We start from the raw sequence: 17,499 nt of genomic DNA on the forward strand, positions 1-17,499 counted from the left end.
TCTGTCTAAGGGACATGTGAGCAGGACGTCTCTTGTTTCCCTTGAACCCTAGAATCGTGGTTCTGTGTCACAGAGCAGAGGCAGGTTGGGGGACCTGGCAGAAGGCTTTGGGCTGTTCCGGGGCTTCTCATCACCGGTGGGTTTAGGATTTCCTCCGTAGAACATTTTCAGGGCTGCCTCCAGGCTCCCTTTCCCCCCTGTGGACACCCTGGCACACGGTCCCTGATGGCTGCTTTGGGGTTGGGCAGCCTCGAGGAAGGATGCACGATGGTCACACTTCGTTGGGACCCAAGAGCGGGCAGGAGGCAGCTGTGGCCCCTCCTCTGAAGGGCCCCTCCATGGTCAGTGATGATGGTGCCCTGGTGCCGTCAGCACGTCACCAGCTCCCACCTGTCCTTCCCCCGCTGTGGCCTCGTGGGGATGCCAGAAGCCCCCTCCCTCCCCGGCCCCCCAGGGGTCTCTATTTCAAAGTTGACACACCTGCTTCTCAGAGTGCATGGCCCTCTCACCTTGTCCCTGGATGCAGCCTGTCTCATGGGGCCTGGTGTCTCCTCTCCATGTAGAAAGGGTGAGCCGGGCCCCGGGGGCTGAGGGGTCACCTGTGGAGGTGCACATGGGACATGGATCCAGCGCCAGGCCTCCTCAGCACGGGCCCTCTCCCCATATCAGCAGGCACGCATGGGTGTGTATGTACACGAACACACACGTGCGCATGTGCAAACACACATGGACACGTGCTCACAGGCACATATGCACACACACGGAAACGTAGAGGAGGGTGTGACAGAGACATGGCTGGGCTAGGAGTACAAGCTGGTACTCTGAGTCTGTCAGGGGTAAAGTCTCCTGCTGTGAGTCCATGATGTGGGTTGTAACCATTCCTCCTGTGGACGGCTGGTGCGAGGTCCGAATGAGACAGGTGTGAGGTGCTTAGCCCACGTTCTGGTACTTAGCTTTGCAGTTGCTGTGATGATTCTTTTTCCTCAATGCCTCCAACTGAATGTGCCATGGGCGATTCCCACGTGGGTGACACCCGGGGTCCTTGGCTGGCTGCTGTCCACACGTGCAGGTCATGAGCACAAGCGAAGGTGGTTTAGCTCCATAGGCGCAAGGGCTCTGTTTCCCACATACGTTTAACACGGCCTGGTTGTGACAAATTGTCTCTGTGGAGAGCCAGTTTCCTTCTCGTCTCTGCACAGCTGAGGCGCGAGCTGACTAAGGCCCAAATGTCCTTTTTAAAATCTCAGTGCCTCTGCTCTAACCACCTACAAGAAACAGTTATTCTTTTCAAAGTAAATAGAAGCGGTGAGATCTGACCAACTTGGAGACGGCGGTGCCCAGCAGCCAGGCTCTCCTCTCAGGCCAGGGCCTGGCTCCCTGCTTGGTCCCGAGGATGCTCACGGGCCCCCAGCACCGTCCAGGGTTTGGCGTGAGAGTGCATGTCCGGGCTTGCGCCTCCCTCCCTGTCCTGCAGCTTCCCAGGCCCATAGGGGCCAGGAGGGCTCCCAGATTATCCTTTGGTTCTTAACGGTCTGTTTTATGGCATTTTTAGTGTGTAGTGTGTGAGATGTCAGGGAGGACCAAGGGGCCTGTCGGAATGGTGTGGATGGCACGTGGTTGTGCACCCTCTGGAATTCTGTTGGGGGAGGGCAGCCAGATCTCAGGATCCCACTGCGTGCTGCGCTGCCTGGTTGCGTCTTGGCCCCGAGGACCCTGTGTCCAACACGGAAGGGCGGGGGGGCGGCAGGGCGGTGACAGTCCGGCCTTGTGCAGTGCCGTCTCGTGACCTGTGTGGCCCATGCTTCTCTGCTCCAAGAATCGCTGTGTGGTTACGTTTTATCTCACAATCTAGCCCCGTGGAGATCACTTTTTTGACCCACCTAGTTTTCTTTTCCTTGAAGAAAATCATTCACTGACAACGGTCCCGTAGGTGCCCTCTCCCTCAGGGGGGTTCATCTCCACGTCTCATTTCCCCTCAGGGACACTCTGCCACTGTCTCCTGTGCAGGGAAGCCAGGGCAAACACAACGTGACCCCAAGGCGCCCGCGCCCGTGTGTCGCCCCAGCGCTTGGCTGGGATGGTTTGCATAGTTTGGAGGCAGTGGAAACAGATCAGGGGTTGGGCGCGGGTCCCGGGGCAGCTCCTCTCTCACGCTTCCCTTCCCGGTGCGTATGCCCCAGCAGACGTGCCACGCTCCCTGTGTGCACACCTGGCCTCTCCTTGTGTTATCTCAAGGCCACGTTCCTCTGTTCCGAGCCCTCCAGCCGAGGGGATGTGTATGGACTCTCCCTGAGGGGCCCTGGGTCCATCCCTCGTGGCCGGTGGTGGCATTTGCTGCCCTGAAGCACGTGGCCGGGACCGCTGGCTCGCAGAGGCCACCTCTGGGGCCTGTGTGGCTTGGGGAAGCCATGTCCTTGGCCCAAGGACTCAGCCGCCTGGATGTGGGCCCCAGAGAGCTGCGCTACTTGGAGAAGTAACCGGGAGCAGGTCTGCGTGAGGGCCAAGGCCCAGGACTTGGTGGAGAGGCCCGCTGACATCAGGGATGCCTGTGTGCCCGGGGCCCCACGTGGGTTCCAGGGCAGGCAGTGGGCGGTGTGGAAGGAAGCCCAGTGGCGGGTGCCCGTGCAGGCATCAAGTCCTGATTTCTGGGTCCTGCATGGAGGCCGTTCCTAATGTGGTGAGTGTAACCCCTTGGGCACATGTGCATTGAGGGGCTGGGGACTCGCCTGTATCACTGTTAGTGAGATGTCTGCCGATTTCTCTTCAGAAAAAGGTTTTCTAGAACTCCTTCATACGGTGGAATTTAAACACCTATGAGAATACTCAATGGATTATCGTATTTATGTACCTAACTGTAATAATTGTGTGAATAAACAGTAGCTACTGTTTTTTGAGAAGGAAAGAACTCTATGTGCCAGGAGTCCTTTAGACGTTACCTTCTTAAATTAAACTGCTGTGTGCGGGAGATGCAAGACTCCATCCCAGGGTGGTTGTGACAGTCTGCCTCTCACGGATGCCATCGTGTGTGAAGTGGGGCTGCTGCTGGATTGGGAGCCCGGCAGAGTCTCTGCGGGTATAGACGGGGCCTGGCAGGGTCAGTGGTTGGCTCCTGCAGAAGCCGCTGTGGCCCTGGACAGGCCCCTTTCCTGGCCCTCAATTTGGTGACCTTTACAATTTGCGTGTTGAGTAGTTAATGTCTAGGATTTCTTCCTTTTGTCAGTAAGCTATACAGGTACCGTAAAACCCTCGGACAGTATAGTAGTTCCTCTCCCTGTAGTTTAGATGTATGTCATATACATTTGCACGTCGAGGCCGTGTGTGTGTGCTGCCTGTAGACCTCATGTGTCTTCTCTCAGTAACCACGCACAAGCTGTGTGAGGTCTCGGCGAAGAGACCCTTCCTTTGGTTCATTTCTGGAGAAGCAGCAGGGCATGGTGGAGGGGAGCATGGACCCTGGAGACAGGCTGCCAGGGTTCCTGCCCTGCCACCCTGTGCTTGAATTCTCTTTTAGAGTCATTGTGAGTAACAGATGAAATGCACGAGGAACACAAAGGACATTGATTGGCTCAAGGAAGTGTCCAGTAGTGTTAGTGATGACGACCGTGTCGACGTTGTTATTCCTGTTGGTCATGGTGACATTGGTGATGGTGGAGAAGAGTTAGGTGTGTGTCTTCCGTGACTCGGGCTTAATATTTTTACTGTTTTTGTCTAGTTCCTTCCTGACCCTCAAGTCCCTTATTTTCACCTATTAACCTATTTTGCCACAAGTTTTTTATGTGGTTAACTTAGAAGAAAAAATTTAATTTTTTTTTTTTTTTTGCGGTACACGGGCCTCTCACTGTTGTGGCCTCTCCCGTTGTGGAGCGCAGGCTCAGCGGGCACGGCTCACGGACCCAGCCGCTCCGCGGCATGTGGGATCCTCCCGGACCGGGGCACGAACCCGCATCCCCTGCATCGGCAGGCGGACTCTCAACCACTGCGCCACCAGGGAAGCCCGAAAAAATTTAATTTTTAAGCAGCTGTCGTTTGCACATCGAGGCTCCCTTACCCCTACTTCTCAAACTGTAGCTACAGGAAAAGCCGCAGATGGCCGGTGAGTGATGGGTTAAGTGTCTGGTGTGGCTTGCCTTCTGCTGCTCAGAACCCCGCTGAAGCGGTTCCTGCTCTGCCCTCCCCACCAGCCAGGGCTTTGAACAGGTGACCTCTTCTCACTGCTCCACCAAGATCCCTCGGGTGGCTTAAGTGGCCCAGTTTCCACTGACGGTCTTGCTCCAGACCCATACTTGAGGGCACTGGCGTGGTGGATCTTGGCGTTCTAGACCTCAGTGGGTGAGTCTTTTCCTGGGTGTTGAGAATTGTGAGTTCTGCGAGATTTGGCCCCATGGGGGAGATGGATCCAGAGAGGATGCAGTGTCAGATCAAGGCTGGATCTAATAATGGAATAGGAGAGAACAGACTGGAATGGACAAAAATAAAGAAATGCTTCTCAATCGTAGGGAGGAGCCTGAAGGGAATGAAGGTTGAGAAAAGGAGCAAAACCAGAGGGAAAAGGGCACGGAGGGGGTTTTGTAAGGAATATTTGATAATGGCTTTCCCCCTTCAGTTAACAGAACACATATTAAGCACCTGCTAGAATAAAAAGGTGAAAAAGCTGTGACCTGTGAGGGGGGAGCTCTGAGGCTGAGGGGGGAGTCCTGTCTGTCAGGCTGTCACTGTCTACAATATCCTAAGGGATAAATAGACAAAGCTTAGGGCTGGATGGGCAGATCGGTAAGTGTAGATAGTCAGCGCTTGCTTTGTGCCAGGTGCTGAATTAGAACCGCAGGACATGGTGGCAGTTATGACCAACATGGCGAGGAAAAGGAGCGTGTGGCCAAGCAGTGAATGTGGCGTTGGGCCCTCTGCCCTCTGCTGTGGGCGTCCGGTCCCCCGTCACATGTAGCTGGTGACTGTGGACGCGGATAAGCTGGTGAGCTTGAGGGCAGAGGCAGGAGAAGCAGAGGTGATGCCCAGGGCTCGTCTCTCTCTTGGTAAATATGTGTAGAGTATTGTATGACAGGCCTGTAAACCAGGGGCCTGGATTCCCAAGGCTCCTGGAGACGTCGGGAGAATAGCAGTTCCAGGACAACGTGGAACAATGTGGGGCGTTTCAGAGCCAGACACTCTGGGCAGCTGCTGCTATGGGAGCGGATTCCTACCCATGACTTTGGAAGCCCCTGTTTGACCAGGGAGCCGAGTGTGGAATGCAGACCCCAGACTTGTGGAGGTGAGGATTCGTGTGTCATTAATTGCAGGAAACTCATGAGAAATGCACTGGGAACATACCCCCTCCCAGGGTGGAGAAAGGCTCCTGATGGGAAATGCTGAGGGAGCGTTAGGGAGTCTACCCTGGACCTTGGCCTTGAGCTCAACCCACTCTTTCACTTGACTGCTTCTCTGCTTTTCATTTTTGCAAGTCAATGGATGAAAAATGGTGTCTCGCTTTATTACGCTTTTCATTCGTCTGGTTATCACTGAGGCTCAGCATCTAAAGAAATACAGAAAAGATGTCTGTAATGTTTATTTAGTAAACTAGCCTTTCAAATCCTTGGCTCATTTAAAAACTTAGATAATTTTTCTTCTTGATTTCTAAGAATTCATTATATTATAATATTAATCTTTCTATCATTAAATTAGGTAGGACTTTTGCGGAGTTTTGATGGATTTTGACCTACAGAAATGTCGGTTCCTTATCAATTCCAACTTACGTGTTGCAAACATTGCGAGCAGTTGCTTGCCTAATTTTTTTGGGGGAGTGTTTGTCATGTGAAAGTTTTAAGGTTCCGCTTATTCAAATCTACCCGTCATTTCATTTCATTTCTGTTTTTGTTCCTATTTAAGAATGCCTTCCCTTCTCTATGGTCATAACGATGTTCTACCGTACTTTATTCTAATGTTCATTTCTGCTTTTCCAGTTCTCATCCAGTTTCACAATTTCATGGTTGATTCATCTGGAATTCATGTTATTTAGGTTATTTTTCATGAGCGAGCTGGTTTTTCCAGCATGATTTATTGTGTAGCTCGTCCTTTTGTAACTGAGTATGACGATGTCTTTCCCCTATGCCGCGTTCTCACATGAGGACCAGCCCATTGCACGTGTCTGTTTTTACAGAGTTTGTACTGTACATAGTTTTATATCTTTTCACCTTGCCTGTTATAAGCATTGTCACATATTAGCTCTTTAGAAGTTATGAGTTTTCAATAGTACTCCATATTTTATTTGTGGATATAAATTTTCTTCTTTATTGCTTCAGTAACTTCTTTTTCCATGGCAGAAACGAGTCTTTGATATCCCTTTGTCCTACTCCTCATTACGTACAATGAGAAGAGTGGCATTGTTTTACATATATATATATATATATATATATATATGGCGCATGCTTTGTGTGACTTAAGAGGCTGGATCTTCCTAGTTGTTTCTGCATTCAGTGTTTTTCACCACGGTATCAGTTAAAGTTCTTCAGCAAAAAAGAACCAACAGGATGTATATGGAGAAGGAAATTTACTGTAAGGAATTGGTCCACACAGTATGGAGGCTAAGTCCCACCTGTAGTCGGCGAGCTGTGACCCAGGACAGCCAATGTGTAGTTCCTTTCTGAGTCCTAGTCCCAAGACAGGAGAAGACCGATGTGCCAGCTTGAAGACAGTCAGGTAGGGAGAAAGAATTCTTTCTTACTCCCCCTTTTATTCTGTTCAGGCCCTCAGTGGATTGGATGAAGCCCACCACATTGGGGGGGACAGTCAGCTTCACTCAGTCTGCAATTCCCAATATTTTCCTTATCCAGAAACACCCTCCCAGACACACCCAGAATAATGTTTAAGCAAATATCTGGGCATCTTGTGGCTTAGTGAAGTTGACACATAAAATTATCCATCAAAAAACATGGACAAAACATTGTTTTGGTTGAAGTATTTGAAGAAAATCCAGCTCTATACAGATACGTATTTGGAAAAGAAAGCATATTCTTTTTTGATATTACACCAAAAACCAAATGATAGTTTCTTAAAGTTTAGTTTCCAAAGAAGACATGTAAGTGGCCAATAGGTACATGCAGAGGTGCTCTACATCACTAATTCTGAGGGAAATGCAGATCAAAACCATAATGAGATAACTCCTCACGCCCGTCAGAATGGCTGTCATCAAAAAGACAAGAAAAAACAGGCTTTGGCGAGGATGGAGAGAAAAGGGAACCCTCATACACTGGTGGTGGGAACATAAATTGGTTCAGCCACTGTGGAAAACAGTATGGAGGTTCCTCAAAAAGTGAAAAATAGAATTACCATATGATCCAGCAATTCCACTCCTGGGTATATATCCAGAGGAAACAAAATCAGTATCTTGAAGAGATGTCTACACTCCCGTGTTGATTGCAGCATTATTTACAATAGCCAAGACATGGAAACAACCTAAGTGTCCATCAGTGCACGACTGGGTAATGAAAATGTGGTGGGTGTGTGTATGTGTGTGTGTATAATGAAACATTCAGGTAATCCTGCCACTTGCCACCATGGATGGGCCTTGAGGGCATTATGCCAAGTCAAACAGAGACAGATAAATACTGTATGGTATCATTTCTATGTGGAATCTGAAAAAAAAGAAAACTCACAGAAACAGAGAGTAAGGGAGCGGTTGCCAGGGACTGGGGGCTGGAGAAATGGAGAGATGTTGGTCGAAGGGTACAAACTTTCAGCCATAAGGCGAATTGGTTCTGGGGATATAGCGTACAGCGCGGTGCCCGTAGTTAACACCGCTGTTTTGTGTACTTGCAAGATGTTGAGAGTGTAGATCTTAAGTGTGCTCACCACACACACAAAATGGTAACTATGCGAGGTGATGGATGTGTTAACTGACTTGACTGTGGTAAACGTTTCACAGTGTGTATGTATCTCAAGTCATCATATCGTATACTTTAAATACATACAGCGTTGTCAATTATACCTCAGTAAAGCTGAGAAAAACCCAACAAAGTAGGAGCTGCCAGTGGCTGGCTCCTGAGAAAAGGGGTAGATGAGAAGCTGACGGTCAGAGTGAACATGTACATTTTGTCTTTTCATGTACATTTTGGCCTCTGCAGTTGGGGGGGGTGCATTCTTTGGGGAAGTTCTGGTGCCTTCCGGGGCCTTCCTTTATCCTGGGGGCTGTGCTGCACAGAGGGGCAGTCGGGTGAAGAGGCTCCCGCCCTGTGTGGTCCTGCCGGGCACTGGCTTCTGAAAGCGGACCCGGAACAGAGAAGGGTCGTACGCCGTTGTCCAGGGAATGACACCCCAGGTCTCATCCATGAGCTCCAGGCTCCCATCAGGAATTAGGCAGAAGATCTGTAGCGCCTTTGTGGGATATGGTGACATTTGGTGGTGGCTGTGGGATGAGAGCTGTGATCAGACTGTCCATGGTGGGCGCTCAGTCTGTTAGCCTCTGTCCCTCCTGTCATGTCGCTGTTCCAAGAAGCTGGAGGTACACAACAGATGATACCTTCCCTGGATGAGCTTGGCCTGGTCAGGAGATATGGACGCACAGAAACTACTTTGAAATGATGCACGATGGGATGGGTGCTGGAGGGAGAAATGTGGCCAGGGCTCCCGCAACCCTGTCAGGCACTTAGCCTTGCCTGGCGGGGCAGGGTGGAGGGAGGGAGGGCTTCCTGGGGGAGTTGGCGGCACTCGCAGTCTGAGGAGGGTGTGTCCGAGGTGCTGGAGCCGGGGAGGCTGGGAGTGCTGGATGTCGCATCTGTGCTGAGGAGCTGCCCTTGCTACTGTGGGCAACAGGATTGGAAACCGGGTCTGGACGCTGTTCCCATCAGTGTTTATAATATGTTGGAAAGGCAGTGTGTGGCTGGTTGAAAAGTGGGGGCAGATACGGGCTGGAATGCCAGCCTGCATAGGCCCTGCTGGGTCCTGGCACTTGCCCAGTTTCTCTCTGACGGTGGTCCCGAGGATTGAAGGCGAGGAACACGCGGGAAGCATTTCGCTGGGGGTCGCCCACAGCTCCCACAGGCTGAGGGTGAATTGCTACTCCGAGGAAAACCTGAGGGACCATGCACGCTGCTGGCACTCGGGTAGAAAGTTCATAATACCGTGGGGTCACCTCTCAGGACCCCCGCCTTAGCGCGCGGGTGGTTTCTGCAATTCACTATGATCACTTAAGCTTTGTGAATGTGATGATTTGCCCTATAACGGCCTGAGGCTCTCTCGTGGCCCAGTGGGCCGTCCACCATGAACATGTCACACCGCTGTCATCCTGCTTTCCACCGACCACAGCCCTTTGTGGGTTGAATTGGTTTGTCGAGCTGCTGTGTAAGCAGTTACCCCCAAAGTTAGTGACTTACCGTGACAATACGTTCTCTTCTCACTGCTTCTGTGGATCAGGAATTTGGGAGTCACATGGGCCGGCAGGGCAGGCTCAGGATCCCTTAAGAGGCTGCCTCATCTGAAAGCTCTCCTGAGGCTGGAGGACCCACTTCCCAGGTGGCTTCCTCGCACGCACGGCTGGCTGGCAGGGTGGAGCTGCCTGCTGGCGGGAGGTCTCAGTTCCTTCAGGTGGGCCGCCTCCCCAGGGCTGCCTCAACGCCTCACAGCGTGGGCCAGGCTCCCCTCAGAGGGGCGATCCAGGAGACCAGGGCGGAGGTCACTCGCCACGTCCTGTGCCATCCTGCCTCGGCGCACGACCAGCTCTGTCACTGTGAGGGGACTGCGCGGGGTCACAGGTGCCAGAAGGATCCCTGAGGCCACCTCCCGGCTGACTGCCGCGGGAGGTCGTGCTCCTGTCCTGCCTGCTAAGTGGACAGGCCTGCCCCATCCAGCGTGTGTGGACAGAGCTTCCTCTGGGGCAGGGGGAAGTCTTCACCTGCATTTCTGCTAATTTTCACTTTCCCAAAGGCCAAAGGGCCCCTCAACTGCCTTTCTCTCTATCTCAGTCCTTCCGGCTGGCCTCTGGCCCCTGGCTGTCCTCTGTCTGAGATTTTAATCTGGTGTGAAAGCCTCTTTTATTCCCATGGCCAGCTTATCTCAATTAGAAAATCACTCATCGCCTTTGCGGGGTGGGGGGGTGGGAAGGGGGGACCCGTTAGAAAATGTAGAATAAATATTTGTTTTTGTGAATAATTTCACAAACCTCAGATGCACAGAGAGAGTTCAAAAAATAGATCTTGCAAAGATAATAACCCTGGCTCTTCCCTGCTGGAGTTCCAGGGACCACCCCCCAGGCACGGGCTGTTTTTGTTACTTTGTTGTACCCTCATTCGGGCCCAGGTAGACTACGAGTTCCGGCTTTCTGTCCTCAGCTCACACACAAGAGAGGGGGAAGATACGGTGGCGGGGGCGGTTGGTGGAAAGTTTGGGCCTCGAAGCGCTAACCAGGATTTGGGGCCCGTCTCCTGACCTCCAAGGCCTCATTCTTCCAGGACCACACACTTCTATACGTTGACATTGTGCTTTGCAGTTTCAAAGCAGCGTCCCGTGAACGATTCCATTTTGGTATCACGATAGCCCTGGGAGAGGAAAGAGGCCCAGAGAGGTCACTGGTCCTGCCTAGAGCAGCCCAGCTGGACAGGGCCAGGAAGCCCCCAGGTCCCGTGCCCTTAAGCCCAGGTCCCTGTCCCCCATCTCACAGCTGCCCCACGGGTTCACCAGATGGATGCCCGCTTGGAGCCCACATGGGAGCTTGCCCTGGGCTTATCTGGTGCAGTTGCTTCATTCTGTGCTGTCTCGCTGTCCTGCTGCCTCTGCCTGGAAGCATCGGCAGGCAGGCCCCCGTGCCCCGAGCCACCGTGGTGTGGGTGAAGCCTTTCATGTCCTGTCAGCACAGCTGCAGCCTCTGGACGGCGGGCCTGTGAAATCCACATTGGTTCCGGCTCTATCTGCATTGTTAGGGCCTCCGAACCAACACATGCCTCTCTCAGTCCACACAATGGCCTGGGTTGAAGGATCCCCCGCAGGAATTTAGACGTGGATTTGTTCTGACAGTCAGTTCTTAAGTTGTCCGGAAGTGGAAGGAGCGTGGAACTCAAATGTCCAATTTCTGACTAATTTAAAGGCGCCAGTCCTGAGTCTTCTGGGGCACTTTCAAGTTTCTCTCCTTTCTTCCGGGAGAAGCTGTAATTTCCAGCCAAACACGGATGCTTTCTACTGCTCAGGTTCACCGCTTTTCTCCTGCAAGGCCCCGATTTGGCCGCCTGAACCCCTGGAAAAGCCAGTGTGTTTGTAACTGCTCCCCAGCATCCCCACCTGCGCCATCTGGGCCGTCGCTGACACTGCAGAGGGTGCCTGGGTTCTTGGACGCCATGTCCATCCATCCCACACTCTGTTGAACTCGGCGTCGTGTCTAAGGTGTCTAAGTGAAAAACCTCCCTCAGTCCGGATGTTCTCCAAGGATTGAGAATTTGGAGATGTAGAAAGTATTGAGAGACCGCTCAACATTCTTTCTCCTTCTCTTGCAGCCTGCAAGTATTCCTGCCACAAGAAATGTGAAGCCAAGGTAAGTGTTGCATTGCTCTCCCATGGGGCTTCTGGAGCCGAATTGGCCCGCGTTGAATGATGTACATGGGAGGGGACTGCTTTGGATCGTGGCCACAGAAACGGAACGCTTAAGAAACGGCTGCTAGATGCTTTTCGATAGGGTGTATAGTTTTCATCTGAAGAATAAACTGAGGAGCTATGAAATCCATGTTTTTAATTATAGAAAAATAGCTCTTAAGAATTTGGTTTCAGATAAGAATTCGGTAATTTTGTCCTGGCCATCTCACAGCCCTTTCTCCACGACAAATGATCCCTTCTTTCCAATCACATCGACGTACTGCTTTTTTTAATGGCAGAGAGGGGGTGGGGATAGGGGTGAGGGCACATGCCTGGCCTTGAGAATTTTTCTGGCTTCTTTTCTGAGGGTAGTTCATAGATGGGCTGGGGTTTTCAGGCTGTCGTGGACGTCTGGGGACCCTGAATCACAGAGTCCTGCATTCCCTGGTAGGGTTCAATTGCTGGGTGGCCCTACAAAGTGCTTGAGGCCTGGGTGTACTGGGTTGGGTGTAAGGCTTTGATTAGTGGGGAACGAGGAGGCCTGGAAATGGCATATGGAAGCTGCAGGCACCCCTAGACGGGGCCCTGGTTTTCTACGCAGGTCCGGATGTCTGCACCTCTCACGCTTTCCAGGTACGATGTTACCCTTCAGTAGAGCCAGGGCCCACGCGTCGCTCCTTGCTGACTGGCCGGTCCCACCTTTGTGGGACCCCCTCAGGTGCCCTGCAGGCTGCCCCTGGTGGGTGGAGGTCCAGGGAGATGGGGTTTTAGAGAGTCTTGGGATTTTGTTGCTGCTCTGGACCTCACGGCTCAGCCTCTCCTGAGAATTTTCGACTGGTCCTTGGGCTCCGAGTGGAAGGAACGTGTGCTGGACGCGGGCTTCATGGACCTATGGGCTGGCTTCACGTGCGTGCGCTCTCCCTGTGAGGACCAGGATCCTGCTTTCCTCCACTGTCCCCACGATCCACACAGGCACGCACGTGAAGTCACACACATGCACACGCTTCACGTTCATACGGGCACTCACACACAGTGCCCACTCACACGTGCCCACATACACGCACACACACACACACACACACACACACACACACGTCACACACATGCACGCAGTTTACCCGCACGGGCACACGACCACACAGATGCTCACGCACAAAGCTAGAGAAATTACAGGTGGGTCTAGCCCTGCTTTTCTCTTCAAGAAAGAGATTAAATGACTTTGCTTATTAAACTTCTCATCATGGAGCATTTGGGACACATGCAGAAGTGGCGAGGCTGTAGGATGGAGCTCTGCGCTGCGCTGTTATCCAGCCCCCAAGTCGGCAGCCCCCTTGCCTCCGTCTCTTCCGAGGTGTCACATGATGTGTGCTTTAGTCGTCTCAGGATCAGGCCACGTGGCGGAGCTTTGGGACATTTCTGCTGTCACTTGCGGTCTCACTGTGGAGAAGGCTTCCCCTTTCTGTCCAAGGCCAGGCATTCTTACTCACACTGAACCCTGGGCAGGACTGATTTCTGACCTTGGTTATTCTAGGTCTGCTTTGCTCACAAATGTGCTCGTCTTTCCAGTGTGCTGTGTACTTTAAACCTAAGTGACTGTGTCACAGCAGAGATTCCTGCATGCAGTGGAGGTGGGGAAGATGCCACCTCGGGGAATATTCCGGATTTCCCGGAGGGTTTTCCCCCGTCTGCCTGCCGAGGGTTTGGACGCGCCCCCAGCCCCCGAGGGTCCCAGTTGCAGCAAGCCTCGTCCTGCGGAGCTTGTGCCTCGTCACCCCGGTGGGGCGGAGAGTGGGGAGAGCCACTGCCAGAGCCCTGCTTGTCCGGTGTCATGCTGCACGCGTGAGTGTGCGTCGTGTGCAAGGGCCTCCTCCCGTGACACTCTGCCTGGCCCGGCCATTCTTGACCCGCAGCTGCAGACTGAGCCCTGCTGCCCTTGGCACTGTTTCTCAAAGGGGGCCCGGTGCCAGCTACTTAGGGGATTGAATTCTTTGGTTCAAAGAATATTCCAAAAGTCTTAACTATCACTGATTATGGCATTTCTAGCCACAGTAACTGGCAGTTTGCTAGGGATAGATAAGCTTTTATTCTTATTAGATCATGGTGGAGGGGGAAATGTATCCGTAGTCATTTTTTTTTGGATAACGCAGCTTTGAATGGCAGGAGAGAATGCCACTAGCAATAACAAAGACTCTTCTTATTCCGAAACTATAATGCCATTGCTCCTGAGCAGACGAGGGCCGCCCCTGGAGATACGCACGGGGTTGGAGGCAGGGCAGCTCAGTCTCCCAGGAGCTGAGACGCAGCTCCCCCAGACGGCTGGGTCCTTGATCACCACACGTCTGTGCCTAACCGTGCGTGCCCGGATTTCTTTGAGACTGAGAAAGCTTACGTGAAGCTTTGGTCAAAAACACAGGCTTTGGCTTAACGTCTGGCCCATCCATCCATTTACTGACTTGGGGAAGGTATGGGCTGTGGGTCCCCTCTGCGCTGGGAACACCGAAGGTGAGGGCACAGCACGATCCCCGGAGCGCGTTCGTGTGCGCTTAACCCCGCTGGCGTTGTCGTTGCCCTGCTGCTGCCAGGGCCACCATCAGAGGCTCCCAGTCAGGCCCGGGATGTCCTCTTGGTAGAGCAGGAGATGTGGAAGGAGAGAGCCATCCTGCAGAAAAGGGGCTGAGCTATGGACTGGGGGCTCAGGCAGGGAAACGGAGCCTTGAGCTAGGACCGAGGGCACTTTATTCCTGGCCGTCGGGTAGCATGCCCCCCCCAGGTGAGGCCATGCGGTCCCAGGGTACATGGAGGCAGAGACCTGGGCTTTCATCCTCCTTGTCTCCTGGAGCAAGTCCGGTTCCCCGGAGCCTCAGTTTCTTCATGCATAAAATGGGTCAATAATCACTTCTGCAATCCACCTGAAACAGCTTGCTTTTAGCTGTTAAGTATGGTAGTAGTAATTATTTAAATTTTAAGGAAGCAGAATAATTTACGTATAATTACTGGAAAGTTTGGAATTCTAAGTATCTTGCTCCCTGGGAGGCTGTGCTTGTTCGTGGGTGCCACATGAGCTGTTTGGGCAGAGTGACTTGGTTTTTTTTTTTCCTGGCCCCTGGTTGACTCCCCGGCAAGAGAAAAGAGGAAGTAGGGAAAGAAAGCTGTTTCAGGAAGGCAGATGTTGGTGCGGAGACACTTGGGGGATGGGGGTGCGGCAGAGGGGGTGTTCCTTGAGCTTTGGTGCACTGGCAAGAGCACCGTCCCTCCAGCAGGTTTCCGCAAATGTGAGGCCCCGCATAGGGGCTGAGCCGGCAGAACTGGAGCGCACATGCAGTGTGGAATAGCCCTCTCTGCCCTGAGCTGCCTGCCGCCGGCTCAGAGACTGTCCTCGGACCCCCTGTGTCCCGTCCCTGGCCTGCACAGCACACAGCCCGGGGCCAGCTGTCCTCTTCTCTTTCTGAGCCTGCCTTGATGTGGCGCCTTGTTGGAGATAAAGACCAGGACTGCAGGTGCTGCCACTTGGTTTCCGGACAGGAGAGGATTCCCGGGCTCGGCTGGCTTCTTCGTCCGTCCACCATGCGGTAGCTCCGCTGTGGCCACCATGTGGTAGCTCCGCTGTGGCCACCATGCGGTAGCTCCGCTGCCCACTTCCACCTCCCGTAGAAGCAGAACTCTTTGTCATGGGCTCCTCTCCCTGAAGAGAGACCATGTGAGGCAGGCGTGGCTCTGGGGGACCCCAGGACCCCTGGGGCCTCTCCTACCTCGGGACCCCTGCAGGATCTGCTGTCGTCACCTCCTCTGCCATGCTGGCCCCTCGGCCCAGCGACCCCAGGTTCTGGCTGTGGCTGACGCAGGAGCCTCAGTGACCTTATCAGACAGGCTGGCTTCAGATGGCATCTCTGGGCCATGGGAAGGACGAGGGCCACAGCCTGCGACTTCCTCGTAGACCACCCTAGACGTCTCTCCTGGGTGTCAACAGCTACCCACTGGCTTCATTCATGAGTTTTAACCATTAACTTACATGTCTGGTCATTAACCTTTGTCTACAGACAGCTCTCTTCTCCGAGTAATAAGGGCAACAGCTTCCCTTTTGGGGCCTGCTGTCCCAGGCTTTGTCGGCCAGCCCCTCCCTTCACTGGATGAGCAAACAGAGACCCCCGGTGGTGAAATGACTTACCCACTGTCACCTGGCATCCAGATGCCAGGGTTCAAGGGTGTTGGGCTTCCAAGTTCAGGTTTTTGCCGCCCCACGTATTTTCGCTCTTCACGGATCAGCCGTGGAGCTGATGTGGGCCTGTGCACCTGGTGGAGCTGCTTTGATGCCTCCAGAGCCCCCCTTGGGAACTCCAGCCCCGTGGCCAGCTTCCCTGAGACACCCACACGTAGGTATGGGCAAGGCTCCCCCTTGGCTCGGGGGTCGAGTCCTTCCCTGTTCCGCGTCTTCTTTCTCTGCCGTGAAGGATGCCCTGAGGATCCATGCCCCCTGCCTGCCCCCTCCCACACGGCTTTGCTCACCTCACATCCATGGCATCTTCTGAGACCCCAGCCCTCCCCGGAGACACAGGCGGGAGCAGCTCCTGTCAGCCGTGCGGGGCCCGCGCTGACCGGTGTGCGTGGGCACGTCCGATGGCCTTGCCGCTGGAGCTCGGCGCGTCCCTGCACAGAGGAGGTGGAGAAGCCAGCCTGCCCGAGCGCTGAGCCCCCAGCCCCGGGGGGCCTGGCACTGCCCCATCTTCATGTCCAAATCCTACTGGGCCTCGAGGCCCCGAGGCCCTTGCTCCCCAGAAGCCCACCAGCCAGCCCCCACCTGGGCAAAGCGCCCCATCCTTCCCGGCTCCAGGGCCGCCTTCTCCCTGCCTGCTCGGTGCCTTCGGAGGCATTTGGGGAAGGAATGGGGGCGGGGAGTCTGTCTTTACCTCCCCACAGGATGTTGGTGATGACCTTTCTTTCCTGGGACACAAATCGTTTCCTGGGAACAAATGACCTGAATTAGTAAAAGGGAAAGAGTGAGAATGTTTTCATAACACTCCCGGTCGGTCGAGCACAGAGCCTTGTGAGGGTCTGTGTGTTCGTCGCCCCAGGCCTCCACAAACACAGGCAAGCCTGAGAGTCTCATTTGAAGCACGATGGCTGATTGTAATCCAGCAGGGTGGTTTGGGGGTGACGTGAGGTCAGAGAGCTAAATATCTAGCCCGTGAGTGGCTTCTGACCTGTGCTCAGAAGGAACAGAAATCAGCTACGGTATTGAGGGATGATCAGTAATGTGCTGAGCCTTTGCTTTTCTATCTTTGATCATCACAGCCTCCCTTGGAGGGCATCGTGTCCTTTGTCCCAGCCTTACAGGTGACCCTGGAACTTGAAATAGTCACACCACCCGCCCCTGGGACGGGCCCGAGCTGCACACCCCGGCCAGGCCTCTCTGCCCTCTCAGTGAATGTTCACACTTCTCTTCCCTCCTCCCACCCCTTGCCCTAAGGGAAGAGGAGGTTAATTTTCAAACTGCCCAATTCAACAAACGCTTCCTGATTTGCTGTCGGTCAGGCCCTGGGCTGGGTGCCCCGATGTAGCTTGCTGGACCACAGGTCCATTTTGGCCTGCTGTAGGACCACCCAGGGAGGCCAGTCCTGGTAGAGGATTCCAGTTATCCACCTGTGGTAGACAGATGTGTGCCTCTGTTTTGATGCTTGGCTGTTGATTTTTGTTTGTTTTTTATTAATAGTAAAATAATAAAATCGAGGGGAAGGTACGAAGAATTTACATACTCTCACAGAACCCCTCTTACCATCAACCTCCACACAGGTGTGGTGCATTTGTTACAGTCGATGAGCCCGTATCCAGGCGTTACTATTAACTAAAGTCCATTGTTTACATTAGGGTTCACTCTTGGCGTTGTTCATTCTGTGGATTTGAACAAATGTATAATGACATGTATCCATCACTACAGTATCACGTAGAATAGTTTCA

At 53.3% G+C, this 17,499-nt stretch overlaps 2 protein-coding genes across 10 annotated transcripts in view; one reads left to right on the forward strand and one right to left on the reverse strand.

The window, feature by feature from the left end:
• Positions 1–17,499, forward strand: part of TNS3 (tensin 3) — a 226,698-nt gene that overhangs the window by 45,038 nt on the left and 164,161 nt on the right. For all 5 annotated transcript variants that reach the window (XM_029232983.1, XM_029232982.1, XM_029232981.1 and 2 more), the window contains exon 3: positions 11,472–11,509. Coding sequence is in view for 1 of the 5 variants with exons in the window: in XM_029232980.1 (XP_029088813.1) it covers positions 11,472–11,509 (38 nt within the window). In the remaining 4 variants the exon portion in view is untranslated. The remainder of the gene's footprint in view (positions 1–11,471; positions 11,510–17,499) is intronic.
• Positions 11,858–17,374, reverse strand: LOC114901300 (serine/arginine repetitive matrix protein 3-like). 5 transcript variants are annotated; one of them, XR_003795101.1, is made up of 5 exons: positions 17,318–17,374; positions 16,452–16,504; positions 15,713–16,191; positions 14,357–15,402; positions 11,858–14,206 (listed from the first exon to the last, which is right to left on the reverse strand). XR_003795101.1 is itself a non-coding variant. In XM_029232990.1 (5 exons), the coding sequence occupies exons 1-5, from the start codon at positions 17,343–17,345 to the stop codon at positions 14,702–14,704; spliced, it is 1,194 nt and encodes a 397-aa protein (XP_029088823.1). In that variant the 5' UTR covers positions 17,346–17,374; the 3' UTR covers positions 11,858–14,701. The 5 variants fall into 5 exon arrangements, 4 of the variants coding, with proteins under 4 accessions (XP_029088823.1, XP_029088824.1, XP_029088820.1 ...); XM_029232990.1 differs by having other exon boundaries at positions 11,858–15,229; positions 15,297–15,402; XM_029232991.1 differs by having other exon boundaries at positions 11,858–15,229; positions 16,051–16,191.

The sequence above is a fragment of the Monodon monoceros genome, unplaced genomic scaffold (genome assembly GCF_005190385.1).
Source record: "Monodon monoceros isolate NGI ecotype Baffin Bay Population unplaced genomic scaffold, NGI_Narwhal_1 Super_Scaffold_2, whole genome shotgun sequence".
In the NCBI taxonomy this organism is placed as follows: Eukaryota; Metazoa; Chordata; class Mammalia; order Artiodactyla; family Monodontidae; genus Monodon; species Monodon monoceros.

What these genes read in the sequence shown, in the direction of transcription:
- LOC114901300 (XM_029232987.1), bottom strand. Translation starts at nt 17,345, where the DNA reads ATGCACCACACCTGTGTGGAGGTTGATG. An exon ending in CACCAACATCCTGTGGGGAG is followed by an intron (nt 16,192 to 16,451) that starts GTAAAGACAGAC and finishes TCCTCTGTGCAG; the next exon opens with GGACGCGCCGAGCTCCAGCG. An exon ending in TGGATGCCAGGTGACAGTGG is followed by an intron (nt 15,403 to 15,712) that starts GTAAGTCATTTC and finishes CTGTCTGATAAG; the next exon opens with GTCACTGAGGCTCCTGCGTC.